The sequence below is a fragment of the Motacilla alba genome, chromosome 1, assembly GCF_015832195.1.
Source record: "Motacilla alba alba isolate MOTALB_02 chromosome 1, Motacilla_alba_V1.0_pri, whole genome shotgun sequence".
NCBI classification, from domain to species: domain Eukaryota; kingdom Metazoa; phylum Chordata; class Aves; order Passeriformes; family Motacillidae; genus Motacilla; species Motacilla alba.
The window spans coordinates 49,383,584-49,399,026 of record NC_052016.1 but is presented as its reverse complement, the minus strand read 5'-3'; the positions used below and the strand labels follow the sequence as shown (position 1 = coordinate 49,399,026).

General features: G+C 40.5%; 1 protein-coding gene across 1 annotated transcript; it reads left to right on the top strand.

Annotated features, from left to right (window-relative positions):
* Window positions 1–2,916: 2,916 nt before the first annotated feature.
* Window positions 2,917–7,381, top strand: MMP7 (matrix metallopeptidase 7). The gene is made up of 6 exons (XM_038139942.1): window positions 2,917–3,154; window positions 3,688–3,911; window positions 4,018–4,166; window positions 5,815–5,940; window positions 6,473–6,634; window positions 7,174–7,381. Exons 1-6 carry the CDS (start codon window positions 3,038–3,040, stop codon window positions 7,194–7,196), a joined length of 801 nt encoding a protein of 266 aa, XP_037995870.1. The 5' UTR covers window positions 2,917–3,037; the 3' UTR covers window positions 7,197–7,381.
* Window positions 7,382–15,443: the final 8,062 nt, after the last annotated feature.

Below are 15,443 nucleotides of genomic sequence, written 5' to 3'. Positions count from 1 at the left end.
TCAAATTGAATAAGTAACAGAACAAAACCAATCATGTGTCCTGCAGATCCTAAGAAAACAGGTCTATCCTGTTTGGTAGAACTTTAAATACAATATTGCATAATTCACAAGTGACCCAAACAAAACATTTCTCAGGAATTTTTGGCAATACTTTTTTGCTTGACATTCAACATAGTGGGTAGAAAACAACCAACATCTAATCACCCATACAGCCACTTGCTCACTCCTCATGCACAGTGGGAGAGATTAGGAAGTACAGACAGTTTAATAAATGAAAGGATGGGATGGAGGTGGAGGGAAGTGTTGCACAGGCTCATCGCCTGCTACAAACAGATTGATGTCCAACCAGCCTCCAGGCAATAATCACCTTGGAAGACAACCTTCACTCCACCTCCTTCTTCTGCTAGCCCAGTTTTATTGATGAATATGACATTATATCATATGGAATATTCCTTTGGAGAACTCAGGTGACTTGTCCTCAATGTGTTCCTTCCCAGCCACTTTTCCACCCAGCCTCTTCCATACAGTGTGAGAGCTAAGTGTGAGCAGAGAGTCTTCACATTGTGGGAACACTCTTCACCAATACCCAGAACATGAGGGTAGAGCACCACACATGCTGCTATGAATAAATTTAATCTATCCCAGATATATCCATAACACTCACAAAGATACTTGAGCAGTTCTTGACTTGTATGAACTCTTGTCTGCATTCAGATTGGGCAGAATTCAGCTGAGCCTTCTTCCCAAATCAAATGACCAAGACAGGGATCACTCACTACTGAATCATTCATTTCTACTTCACTTTTTCATCCTAGTCTTGCTCAAAGGAGACGCTGGTATTACTTTATACTGAAGGATTTTTCCCTTTCAAAAGGTCTAGTGTCTACAATGAGTTCCACACAGGACATAGTTTAATGCAGCATTCTTGATCACAGCAGGGTTACTCTCCTCAAAAATGTGACAGTATAAACTTTTCCATGGCAATGCTGTAAGTCTTCTTAACGGAATTTACAGCATCTTCTATTATTAAATATCTCTACAATGCTACTTTGGATCTTCTTGACCTTTGTTTACACAGGTCATACTCTCCAACACAGACAAAGGTTCTCAGCTGAATACGAGTCACATGACTACGATGTTTTTGTAGGAAATTATTTTTCCTCAACCATAATATTTTTTATTATTCAAGACCAAGACAAAGCAATAAAGTCTGCAAAATTCACACAGCTAAATCTAAAGAAACAGAACCTGTTCCTTTTTGATATTGACCTTATCGGAATTTGATGTATTCATGCTGATTTCGAGCCCAAAGTAATGAAAATTCTTTTCACTGAATTTTTAAAATGTCCATTCAAGCCTACAGTTCTTCAAAATATTCTCACTTTTTTGAAAAATAAATCAGAGATGGCAAGCTTCCAGCAGAAAATGAAATACAGCATAAAGCTTGTCCTTTTTCATCAGGCTCTTGGGTTTATACTCTCCTTTTTAGTTTTGCTCATAGCCCAGTCAAAGAAATATGTAAGTTGCTCAACAGTCCATCAGCTCTGAAGCCTTTAGATTCCTCTTGTGTCTATGAGGAAATAACCAGTCCCACACACTGGAGTCACGGAGTTCAAAGTGTTTTAAACACATCCTCATCTCCTGCAACCCAGAACCTGGTCCAGATCCAACTTTATTACCACAGTCAGACATAAAGGCAGCTGTTGAGGAAGGAGGTGAATCTACTCCTAGCAATAAAATGTTTAGATTTTTTTAAATCAGGCCTTAACATTTGGACATGGATTGATTTTCTGTAAGGTACAAAAACATACTGAAATGATCACATGTCAGTAACTAGGCTGTTTTCAATAGTAGGTGACAGTGTCATTCCTTTAGCAGCTGTTACAGACATTGCTGTGTACTGCAGTCCTCTCCTGCATAATTCAGCTGTGTGAGGTATAGATCATCTTTCTCTGAAATGAAATTCTTTCTGATCACATCAGTCAGAAGTACATTGGATACAAGCTAATAACCCACAAACACTTCCATACATGTTCAGCTATAGCCATAAAGAGCTCTCCTAGTGTGAGAAATATCAACCTTCTTTTCCTATTTATGCACATTTCCTTTCAGATTAGAGGTAATATGGTCCCAAAACTGCACCCTGAGATAAAAATCGTAAACAGGCCGTGGACTGGTGTTTCCAGGCCTCAAAAACTATCCAGTGGAATTTAGCAGAGTGAAGCTGGGACCAGTGCTGGCATCGGGGGGCCAGGGAGGTTACAGCTGCCCTGCTCTATCAGTGCTTCTTGCAGCTTTCTCAGGTTGCACTGGTACAGCAGGACATCTAAGATAGCTCCATATTTGTTAGGGAAAGCTCTTCTCTTTCCCCTGAGAGCTTTCACCTACTCTTGTAAGCTATATTCTATAACAAGTTCTCAAATGTGAAGAGATTCTTCTGATAGGTCATCCCAATTGGAAGTAAAGGGACAAAGGCATCTGATGTCCTCCTAGTTCTATAGGGTGCTTTTAAACAGCTGTCTCCTGAACTGCTGGAACCTCTGAAAGTCTACTGAAGTGAGGAGAGCTGTAATGGCAGTGGTTTCAGTGAGACACTGCTCACACCCATCTCCTGTCTGCCTCTACTTCGACTGATACAGGCAGGCAGCCAAAGGGCTCTTACAAAATGCCTTTGTGTATAAGGAACATGGGAAAAGCACAGTGTGAAGTGATTACACAGTAACTGCACTGATAAAGTTACAGAAAGTGAATTTCCCTATGACCCTGTGGTTTCACTACTGGAATAATATGAAAAGAGAGAGACAAAGCTGGCTGCTAGCTGTGACGTGACATCAACAGGGAAGTTACAGGAAAGATTTGTTTAACGTGATTTCATTTACTTCTTAAAGCATTGATGACATTACACTAACAAAACCAAAAAGTGAGTCACATGGGTAATTGCTGCTTGGAGCTATAAGGATCTATATAAGGGTTTTAGCTCTGGTCTTGGGAGACAGAAAGTCAAACTCTTTCTGCTGCAGCAAGGCTCCTCATCAACATGGGCACCATGCACTACCTCCTGCTTTGTGCTCTCGTCTTCCTGCCTGAGACTCCTGCTTTTCCAGTACAACCAAGACCAGGGTCATGGAGCAGCATAGACCTTGAGAAAGTAAAGGTATGTTACATGGGGAGAAACAAAACTACATTATGAATAATCTGATTTTTGGGTCAGTTTCTACATTCCTTTCCTACCTGTTCATATTATCCTTGTCTCACATTACAACAACAGTTTCTGCAGATGTGATATAAAACAGTATAAACTTGCTGATGAGCTTCAACCTCTTAAGGTTAACTTTAGAAAGAGACCAAGTTCCAACTAGTAAATAAAGGGGAGCGTGCAATTTTAGAAAGAAGTCAAAAATTTTATGTGTATTGTTTTAGAAGGCTGTAGATTGCAATGCTCAGTAAATTGTGGTAACTTGAAAGGATTTCTTACTTACAGTGTTTCACTGCTGTTACAATTCCTTTTATATATGCTGATCTCTACTACTGAGGGAGCAGAATTTGGTAAATTGAAATGGAAAGATACAACTAAAACAAGACATGGATGATGCAGGATGATGAAACAATTCAAACCAATATAAAATGCAATTACCAAAATATCACAGACATACGCAGTAATCTTTATTTTTCGCTCCACTCTTCCAGAAATATCTTGATACATTCTTTCCAATTTTGTCAAAAACACAAAACCTAAGCATAGAAGAAAGGATTAAAGAAATGCAGAAGTTTTTCCACCTGACTGTAACTGGAAAATTAGACACAGAAACAGAAGGAATCATGAAAATGCCCAGATGTGGTATGCCTGATGTAGCAGAATACCAAACATTTCCTGGAACTCCAAGATGGGAAAAGACACATTTAACATACAAGTAAGTGCTGTTTTAGGCTATCTGGGGAAGAGAATTCCTCCGTATTTAACCAGGTGGGTTTCCTTCACAGCCTAAATGAAATTAACCTGTTTTTCTTTATTAACAGGATTCTCAGTTATACATCTGATCTACCCAGAAGGAAAGTGGATGATGCAATCAGAAGGGCCTTGATGGTATGGAGTGATGTGACTCCACTGCGCTTCCGAAGAGTTGACACGGGCCGGGCAGACATTGAGATTAGATTTGCACGTCGTGGTGAGAATACCTGTTCTTTTCACATACAATGGTCCATATGTTACTGAAAGCATGCATTTTTATAGCCATAGCTGTAAGAAAGAACAAAGATTTAGGAATTAAATCAAAGTCTGCATAAATTTCTTCTTCTTTAACTCATGCCACCAACTTTCTATGGCATTACTTGCTTTACTCATATGAAAGAGTAAGAAAAGTCTTTTCAGAGTCACAGCTGTGAAATGAAGGGAGAATTCAGCTCCAAAATGAAACACTTAAACTCAGATATTCAAGATACTCAGATACTCAGATATTCACTTTATGCCTTGAGAAAATGTGCAAACTTCTGGGAAGAGCTCTGCACAGCAAATCTGCAGGTCCTGAAGGTCATGCCACCACAGGCTGCATTCAAGGAGCTTCAATCAGGTTTACTTAGGCCTAGACCTAGCCTGGTTCCCAGAATAAGCACCCTTTGGCAGGTGGGGTGCATTACGTTTGGCCACAGAAGGCGTCTTCTGGTTGATTTGTTTCTAGAAGGAATCCTATGTTGCACCCCAAGAGTGCAGCAAGGTGCAGAAGATGAAGCCGTGGAAAGTGGGGTGAGCAGAAGTCACTTCCATCTGTGATCTGGAGTAGTCTATGGACGTAGGCCTACCTTGAATGTGTGCCTGGCATGTAGACAGACAGCTTAGAGTAACTAAATGCCTACTTTAGGGTTGTCTGGCTTGTTCTCTAGATCCACTGACAATAATCACTGGAGCTCCATTGACTGGTAGTGCAGATCAGACACCTGGCCTGCAAGCAGATGAGCACCAAAGTGTCCAAAGCCTGTGTGTCACTGGTGGGAAGAACATTAGGGTGCCATAAAGAGCCCTGACCTCATGGCCCAGTCAAAGGCAGAAATGATCCTGCAAGCTGGAATGGGTTTTAATCCTCTGTCACACACCAGGATTAGGTCTCTTCTGCCTGTGTTAGTTGTGCCCTAAGGGCCATCCACATGGTCTGGGAGAAAGGACACAGGATGGCACCTCATTTCCCAACTACTCCTCAGTAAAGTCAGAGACTCACTATGAGGGAGAGGGAAATTTTCCCAGTTGGTTCAACTCTGATCCAGCTCTTGCACTCGAGGTAGGAAACAGCAATATTCCACCTATTGCACTATGACAGAAGTAGATAAGAGACCCAACCACAAAGCTGGGAATAAATGAATTTATCTCTACAGAAACAAGGTGATTTATCCAAAATCACCATCCACACTGCAATCAGTGCAAGTGAGAATGTCTACAACTAATATTGCCCAGCACTTTTCCACATGGAACACATTCAGACATTAACAACAGTGTTGTCAAGCATTACGTATTCATTCTGAAATCATCCCTGACTGCTGCCTCAAAACCACACTTCTGACAAAAGCGCAGGGAAAGAATATTCAGCTCTTCATGAAATATGCAGCAGACCAAACCATCAAAGACAAGATTTGAACTTAAGTCATGAATTTGGAGAGTATTTCCCTAAGCCTCACTTCTCATTTTCACAACCGTCTTGCCATTGTAAGATTTTTTTAAGGATTGGCAACCAGCAAAACTAGCAAAACTAGCAGCATGCTTCTACTTGCAGAAGCTAAATATGACAACTGATCTCATCTCATGGCATTGATTTATTTCAAATGCAGAGCATGGTGATGGATCTCCTTTCGATGGAAGAGGTGGCACACTGGCTCATGCGTTTGCACCTGGAGACGGGATTGGTGGAGATGCTCATTTTGATGATGATGAAAAATGGTCAGATGTCGATCAAGGTAAAACTCACATGTGCAGATGAAAGGGAAAGGCAAGTTTTGTACATGTTGGAAAAGTGCAACCACAGGAACTGCTTTCAATTCCTCTTCATCCTTCAGTGTTACTTCTGTACTAACATTTCTATCCTTTTCAACTGCCTTTTTAACTACTAGGGCTTCATTACCATGAACACCTACATAATGCCTGTTCTGTCAATCATTTAAAGCACTTTTTGCAGGCTAAACAAGGACTGTGAGCCCTTGATTCCTACATAAATTATGAACAGGTAAATTGACTGGCTTCTAGGAATGATGTTGACCAAAAGCAGAGTCCAAAAGAGACTCAGGGTCTCCAGATGCATATACAGGGAATCAGTAGATTTTTTATAAAATATTACAGTAATATAAGAAAGCTTAACTATAATGGATCAAAAGTCTGGGATTTCATACCAAGATGGATTGAAATGTACAAATTCTCCTGCACTTTCAATTAATTGCATTTCAAAAATAAATGCCATACCTTTAACATCCATTTATGTGCTTTATGTTGCAGATGTCAATTTGTTCCTCGTTGCTGCCCATGAATTTGGCCATTCTTTGGGACTTGCTCATTCCAATGTCCGTGGAGCTCTGATGTACCCTCTCTACTCATATCAGAACCCAAAAACCTTCAGACTTCCAGCAGATGACAGGAGAGGAATTCAGAAGTTATATGGTAAACTCATGATTAAATTTGATTTCCAAGGCAAAACCTGCTGGGGTACAGCTTTCACTCTCCCTGACTGCAAGGGCCTCATCATGTTACCAAAAAGAAAGAAAGTGAACAAACTTGGGAAAAACCAACTCCTGCTTACTCTGTCCACTCACTATGTTGCCTCTGTAGTCTGTTCCCACTGCAACCAAGAGAGGACAGAGTAGCAGTGCATGGCCTGCTGCTCTCTGCTCCCACACACCTGCATTCTGCCCAGCATTCCTGTGGCCCTTGCGCTGCAAATGAGCTCTTCCAGTGAGTGGTGCTCCTGGCAGGAAAGGAGAGGTACTGTGCCACTCACCAAGTTCAGTAAAGGCAGAAACTCCTCAGAAACAGGGGAACATTAACTAGAATTGACCCCACAGGACAGAATATGTCGGGTTTGCTTTTCTTCAGGCAGCGCCCGACTCAGGGCATGCTAGAGGAACACTAGGAAGAAAAGACAGTTGTCTGCGTTGTCAGTTTTCAGTAGGGTCTCTATGTTTTGTGCTTCTTTTCCACAGGGAAAAAGCCATCAAACTCTTGAAGAAAGTGCTTCACAAAGATCAAAGAATCCACATCTCATGGTTTTGGTCTTCCAAAACAATTTTAATCCTCCGGCTAATTAAGATGGTAAACTCCTGGGCTGCACTTTCTCTCCCTGAAATTTTATGTTGATTTATTTGCACTTTACATTATTTCACCTAACAAAAGTGACAATAAAAAATGTATGCTCTGTTTTCTAAGGTTTTCTTTTTTCTTCTGGCATTTCACTGAGGCATTAAGTTACTCCTGCACGCATGATAGACAGTCAGACAAGTATCTTTGTGAATAGGTTTATAGGCACCTAAAGAGCCTGTGTGCATCGACTGAGGTAAGAACAGAACAGGGTTTGCTCTCACAGCAGTGGCTTGCTTTCAGTTCCCATGCATGTCCTGCCACTTCACAGTATTGACTCCTCAGAATCAGTGTGCTTCCCATATGGCTCACACATAGAGCCGGTCTCCACAGTGCTTCCTTCCTTCAGTATGGGCTGGGATGTTTTCCCAAAGGGAGAAGCTTTTCATCATCATGTCCTCCCTGGCTTTCCAGAGAAGCAGGTTTGAGAAGCACTGGACTGGAATTCTCATTGTCCTCTGTGATACTCAAGCTCCCTTCGGTATTTTATTATTTTTTTTTTAATGAAAAAAATGAAAGAAACAAGGAAAAAAGCCACAGGGATTCTCCCAAGGACATTCAAAATCTTCAAATTTTGCAAGGTAGAAGGTGTATTTATTAATAGTTTCCAACAGATGGCTCCCAGTGCACAGAGATGAGGAGCACAAACACCAGCTCAGTGTCACCACCAGCATCTTCACTGTCTCCTAAACCAGTGTTACCCAGTACAAGGAAGGACCTTAAGCCAGCCCCCAGGGGTGACACAGCATGGCAGGGAACGTGGTGCTTACACAACGTGCAACTCGGACAACACACAACAACTCTAGGGGCAAATATATTAACACTCTGACCAGTGACTATTTAACTAATACTGTGGACACTTGTAACAAATTTGATTTAACATGCTCTGGTCAGACCTGTTTTTATCTCAGTCCTTCCTTCCTCGTGTTGCCTGGTCCAAAAAGGACTGACACTGTTCAACCCGACAGGTAACCAAGCACCACACTCACTATGCACCCTTCAGTGGGATGGGGAGAGAAATGCAGAAAAAATGGTAAAATACATGGGTGGTGACAAAGACAATTCAATAAGAGAGAAAAGGAAGGGAAATAACAATAGGCAGTGAACACAAAAAGAAAAAAGCAAAAGAAAGTAGAAGAAAAGATAAGGAAGAAGAGGAAGAGGAAGATGAAGATGAAGATGAAGATGAAGATGAAGATGAAGATGAAGATGAAGGGGAGGAAGAAGAAGAAGAAGACCAAGAAGAAGACCAAGAAGATGAAGATGAAGAAGATGAAGACAAAGATGAAGATGAAGACAGGGACAAAGATGAATAGGAAGAAGAAGGGGAAGAAGAAGAAGCAGAAGGAGAAACATGGGAAGAGAAATAGGAATAGGAATATACAAAGCAAATGATGCACAATGGAGTTGTTCACCACCCGCAGACCAACACCCAGGCAGTGCCCAAGCAGAAACCTCTGGCCAGCTTTCTCTCTAGTTTATACACTGAATATGACATCCTGTGGTATGGAATATCCGTCTGGCCAATTTGGGTTCCAGCTGTGTCCCCTTCCAGCTTCTTATACCCCCCCAGCCTGCTCATGGCTGGGCTGCTGTGAGAAGCTGAAGAGTCCTCACTTAATGTAAAGGCTGCTGAGCAACAACCAAAGCATCAGTGCGATATCAACGTTAGTTGGAAAACACTCCCATCAGTTACCAGCCATTTCTTCCACACAAAGTTCAAAGATGAAGTAGCTGGTTCTAAGTGTGGATATTATTCTGAGGGCACAGCTGTCTTCGGGTATGAGAAAAAACTTGAAGCCCCAGAATGGAGGGCCAGATCCAATCTGTATTAAAGGCTATGAAGAAAGACTCTCTGGGATATGTGGATGCTCAATCCAAATGGGTTGATCTGAGGGGGTCCTGGAAAGATTCAGTGTTGACAGAAAATACCGTCTGTTCCCTTGTTCAAAGTCCCCACAGGGAACAAGGCACAAAACAGAGACACACCATGCTCTTTATCAAGCTCAAGTCACTTGCTAAAGCTTCATAAAGAGAAAATAGCAATAGAAGACAGGCTTTATCAAAGACTGAGCAGAAAAAAAAATACTCCTAAGGCCACACAGAACAATTCATGTACAGTGCTAGAAGAGGCACTCTATCAAATCAAGCCAGGAGAACAAACACTTGACTGAAAGTAGCAGGTTTGTTTTCTACTGTACAATTAACATCCTTATGAACTGAGACAAATGTGATAGAACCCAGAAGTGTATTCCTAGGAATATGATTCTGAAAATGGGACACATCTGGGAGACAGCTTCCTGTGACCACATGAGGTCACTGAAGTGGCACTGAGGTGCCACACTGAGGTGGCAGTGAGGCACCCTTGTGTCTTGAAGGATCCATCTCAAGAGAGGCAGCAGCACCAAGTTAGCACCACCACAGCAAGTGAAATAAAATAAGGCAAGAAGCCAGGAATTTTGTCCTCAGAGACAGCCACTGATGAGGCTGCCAGCAGAATTTTACTTCCTCTAGAGCTCCTACTCCCTTTCCATCCCCATAAAGGACCTCTCCTTTGGGGAAAAGCGCTGCCATCGGCACACCTATCCCTGCTGAGCAGGTGGGAACTGTGCAGTATTTGCCTCCGCCTAGTGGCACAGCTCGGTACTGCACAGGCTTTGCACCCTGTCGCAAAGTGCGCCTTGTCTGCAAGCACCCAGCTAGGCAGGTACTACCACACATTCCGTCGTTGGGGGAAATCAGAGACAACAGCAAATTTGGCAAACTTGCTGCTACCTCTTCCTTCTTCCCTTTATCCCACTGCATTCTGTGTCAGTTTTTACATACTCTCTCTAATACACATCTAGGCACCTTATGTTACTCAAATAGCAACTTGACCTCCTTTTCCATGCCAAAGAAGAAATGACTAACCACAACATATTTTGGTTTGTTGAGGATTTGTATTTTTACTTGCTTTTACTACTGTTCATTTAAATAAAATTATCTTTAAATGCGTCCTTGCTGTTCCAGATACTACAACAAGCAGCAAATGAATTCTCAAATCTGTTAACATTTCTCATGGGTCCTTTGACCATGCACATTCAAAGAAAAAGCTCTACACCTGCACTATCTAGAAAAGCTATTATGGGGACTTATCCAGTCACTTAGGTACCCTGAGCCCACTCCATCAACACAAATGGATATTCTGAGAGAGCAAAATCAATACCTGCTATACCTGGTATTAACAAAGGAATGGGATCTCAGAAAAATAAATTGATGATAGCAGCAGCCTTAACAATGCATATTAAAACTATTACATATAAATGTTCACAGATATGTGATGGGAATGACCTGAGGAGCTACAAAAAGCATAAGTGATGCCCTAACCCAGTGATGTCCTCTTGAATTTCTCCTCACAGTGTAAACTGCAAATTTAATCCCAAATCTTCAGTCTTCAAATTAAAAGCATTTGAAGATGGCTTTTCAGTTTTTGGATTTTTTTTTAATTATATCTTCAACAAAACCTGCCTCAAACAGGATGCTCTTAATGGCATCATTATGCAGTTTTCAGTTTCAGTGCCTCCATGAAGTAGCTCCATTGACATCAATGGAATTATTTGGGATTCATCTATGAGAGTAAAAACGCTAGCTAAGGACTAGAGAAAATATTATCTGTTTTGGCTATTTTTACAGCAGGAACCACTACAAGCCAGGGAGCTACAGGTAATCACTGTTAGTTGGAACAGGCTGAGGAAAATTATTAGGGAGTGAAAATTGTTACTGTTTTCTGTCAGCCCTAAAAGTAAACTTAACAGACCATAAAACAAAAATCATAGCGAGAAGCAGCAGGCTGCTCAGGTATATAGTAAAATATGGAAGTCCATCCATCCACATGAGGGAAACAGAAAACATTAGAAGTCTTCTACTTGGCCACATGACATGATCTGACAGAGCTGCTGTACTGTGGGCTGTGAGAGAGTCACCATTTCTTGCATCTCAAAAAGCAAGACACTCCCAATTAAACATTGCGGAAGATTTTCAAAGAAGAAGGATGCACATTTTTACATAGCAAGCAATGCAGTTATGGAATTCATTAACACAGAGTATTCAATGAGAGTGATGACCCAAATTCATAAATGGAATTCGGAATGTTTAGATATATTTTTTATCATAACAGCTACTGAGCATGAGGTTGTGGTGGGAAGGAGTGTCTCACTGTTTTGCTGACTAACAAAGGAAGGATCCATCTAAATTGACCCAGTTATGCTATCATTGCAAGACTTTCTATAGGGAAAAGGAAGCACCTTGTCTACAAAGGCTGGTTAAGGAGTGCCTCTAACATTTCAGTGACTGCCTCGCATTAGAAGATCACATGGATCTACTTATCTACCAAGATTTCAAGTTCTTTTCTTGGAAATCACTTGGGACAGAACCACTGTCACAACATTGAGGCACATCACCCTATTCTAAAGGCCACAAGGAGGCTGAAAGGGATCTGTGGTACTACTGTGGGCTTTCTCTAGATGAATTCTTGCCTCAAAGCAGAGATATCTAGGAGCAAAGTAAGGTGGTGCCAAAAAAGCAGTTTGTATTCAACACCAATGGACATAGCTCAGGCATGAGTTACAGAATACAGGATGAGCAAGCATACTCATCAGGAATGCCAAGAGCATGGGAATGCCTTTCCATTAACTGCTGTTTGTGCAAAAATCCTGAAGGTAAAGCTGAATCTCTAATGTTAAATATCTTTTATTTTCAATTACAGGCCAGCATGGTAGTGCTCCTGAATGCATAGTACTTTAGACAATTAATTCACTCCAAGTTCAACCAGTACTCTGAAATGGATCGTTCCCCAATTAAAAATCAATTTGTGCATTACAAAAATGAGATTTGTAAAAGATCAAGAACAATGTTCTTGTCATTTGTGACTGGACATAGGATCAGGAACAGCCTGAATCAGTACTGTCTCATCTTTCCTTAAAGGGTATCACTCTCATTATAATCATAGTATTTATGCCTAACAGAGCCTTTTTTTTCTCAGGATGGTTACAACAACTCACAGCAGTTAAGGATGAAAGGGAAAAGTATTGCAAAATACACTAAAAAGATTTCCTAGTGTTACTTTAATGCTCCAAATGCTGCTCTAATTTTGAATATTTGGGGGAATATACAGTATGAACTGACATTGCTTTGCAGTAGAAAAATATATAATGATAGTGGTGCTGTTGGTAATTTGGCTTAGCAGAGACATTTTTGCCTCAAAATTCTTGTAATATTTTCTAGGGGTTCCAAATATGGATGGAAAGAGTTGTAGAAGAGGCAGGAAAGAATCATAATGCACTGAATTTAACTTTTTCTCTCTGGTTATGTTATTCTCTTCATTCCTACCTTCATTGACAGAAATAGGAATGAGGATTGATTCTTTGCATAAAAATATTAAGGCTTTTACCTCCTGGGAGCAAAAAGTTAGGTAATAATTTGAGAAGAAGTCAAAATGCTGGCACTACTCTAATATTGCCACAATATTCTTTTAAGTGTGCTTTAACTTTGCAAATAAAACAAAACCACTAAGAATTCTCCTTGAGATAATTTTCCAAACCATTAGGTGATCATCCAGTCCTGATTCAAAAATATACAATTTTAATTTAGCAGTGAGTAGAATACTTTATGATAATAACAAATATGATCAAGGAAAAAAATCACTTTTCTTTTTCATGTTTCCTATGGCTATGAAGCAGAATGTTTGTATCGAATCACTATCAGGCTACTTCCATAGTTTCAACAGCTCAGAGTTCATACACATTGCAAATCACCATCAAAAGAGGATGGATAATTAATGGTCAGTATTTTCTACTGAGGTATTTGCTCCCACAATATGATGTCTACAGTGAAGAAATGTCAATGTGGGATGCTTTGTACACACTCCCTGTATGTAAAATGAAGAATAAGACCACCTATTTGGAAGTTTCTGCCAGCTGTGCAGATCTAAGCTGCTTGCTAGGTCAGCTCAATAATTTCTCCATGTCATCTCATACAACATCTTTTAGAAAAACCCATGCAAATTCCACCCCTCATTACACTGCCCATCTTCATATTCTGATTTAACACTGGGTTTCAACTAAAAGGTGCCTAGGAATCCAGCATACCTATCACTTAATGCACTAATCCTAACCTTTACACACTGACATCCTGAAATTTTTATTACCCTGCTATCTCTTAGCTCCAATTTCTGTTGTAAAGCTTTCAGTTGTTATCTGTGCTTTCGTCATGTTTATATGGTACCTAAAATGATTTGCCCTCTCTTTTCTGTTTGTTTGGCCTCCTTATTATTACAGAAGAGGAAGCAGTAAAAAAAAATATTCATCCCTTTCCCACAAATTAATTACATGCTAGAAGTAGTACCTTGGCACTAGTTTATTTAACAATCTAAAAAATCACCTAGCAAGAACTTCAGTGTGAATACCCTGGAAGTGCCTGATCAGACCAAACATATAGATTTTAAAAGGATCCCGTGTCCAGAGTATTTTTGTCAACCTGATTTAGATTTTTCCAAGCACCTGTAGCTTCTGCACTTCACATGTAAAATGCTGGCACTATATCTATTTGAATAAAATATATTGCAGTGCAACCTACTCATCCATTCAGAGAACACCACAATTTTTTCACATCTTCAATCCCATTTATTACTCATGAGATCAAAGTTCTATTTTACCAAGCACACGATGCACTGTACCTACATGAAAGTAACCAGAAGTTTTATAAATCAAGCTTAAGTGCCTTAATGCAATTTTTATATCAAGCGGTAATTTAAAGAGTTGAAAAAGAAACATCACCTGGTAATTTGTGCTATCAGAGAAGTACAAACTGTGAAAGTTACATTATTCCCTGTTGGCACTTAATTTCTAGGTTATAAAACACAGGAAAAAGTACCATCTTTGTAATTACTTCAAATTTAATTTCAGGTATCAGATTATATAAACTGCATTCACAAGCTGATGTGCACCATCCACAGCCGCAGATGCTTTGAAGTGTACCTGCTTCAGCATTGGCTGCAATCCCTTCCATAATCACTGCCATAGATGCTTCGAGATATGTTCTGCTGGGGACTTGGCCATGGTCACAGGTGTGTCCTGCTCTTGAATGAATTCATCCACAAGTCACAGTCCCTTCAATTCGAGTTCCCACTGGAGTTCCAGCCTGTCCAGCACAGCCATACAGACAGCAGCGATGCCCGGGCCATCTGCCAGCCCAGACGTGTTTCCATTGCTATTACCAAACCGTTTCCAGGCACAGCAGAGCCAGATGAAAGCAAGAAAAACACTACAGCAAGCAGGAAAAGTAAAAAGCAGCCATTAATGAGCACTGGGCTCTAATATACAGTCAGGCAAGCAAGCACAGGGGTCTGTCAATCAATAGCTAAATAGCAAGAAGAGCTATTAATTCAATCTTGCATGTTCCAATGAAATCAGTCATTATCTCAAACCCTTTGAGCCCCCCATTAGGTGTCAAAAAGGACTGTTGTCATTTAACCTCCGAGGATTCCCAGGAATTTATGTCAGCAGAAGACTTAAATGAAAAAAGTGAGATTAAGAGAAGATGGATGTACAGGCAACCACAGTGAGAAGTTCAGATATTTGGAAAAGCTGTCTCAAAGTACCAAGAGTTACTGACGGAAAGCAGTTTCTTGTGATACTGGTTTTGCCTTCTTGAGTCCTGCAGCACATTTCTTCAGTTCAGGACCAAAGTCTAATATTTCACCCTGCCTAGTTGAGGAGAATGTGCTTTCCATTGGCCCATGTGTGCCAGTATCATGATGCTCACAATGAGCATCAAACCCCAAATGAGTTTGCAGCTCACAAACTGTTAATTCCCCTAAAGGTGACACCATCTGCCAAAAAAAAAGATGACTGACCAAACTGATTCCAGTACAAATATTTCGTCTTACTATTATGGTAGATTTGAGCAGAAACATAAGTAAATCCTCTGGAATCTAAAACATTTACAAAATGAAGACTCACATTGCAACATATTGCAGCAGTGACCTAGTTCACTTGCATTTTCATAGCAACAACAGACATATCTGCAGTCTGCTTAAAAGACATCAGTCATAATTACTATCTGGAAAAAAGGATCAGTT

Excerpts from the sequence above, each read along its gene's own strand:
- MMP7 (XM_038139942.1), top strand. The coding sequence starts at position 3,038 with ATGGGCACCATGCACTACCTCCTGCTTTGTGCTCTCGTCTTCCTGCCT. Across the intron at positions 3,155-3,687 it reads TAGACCTTGAGAAAGTAAAG|AAATATCTTGATACATTCTT; the intron begins GTATGTTACATG and ends CCACTCTTCCAG. Across the intron at positions 6,635-7,173 it reads AGGAATTCAGAAGTTATATG|GGAAAAAGCCATCAAACTCT; the intron begins GTAAACTCATGA and ends TCTTTTCCACAG.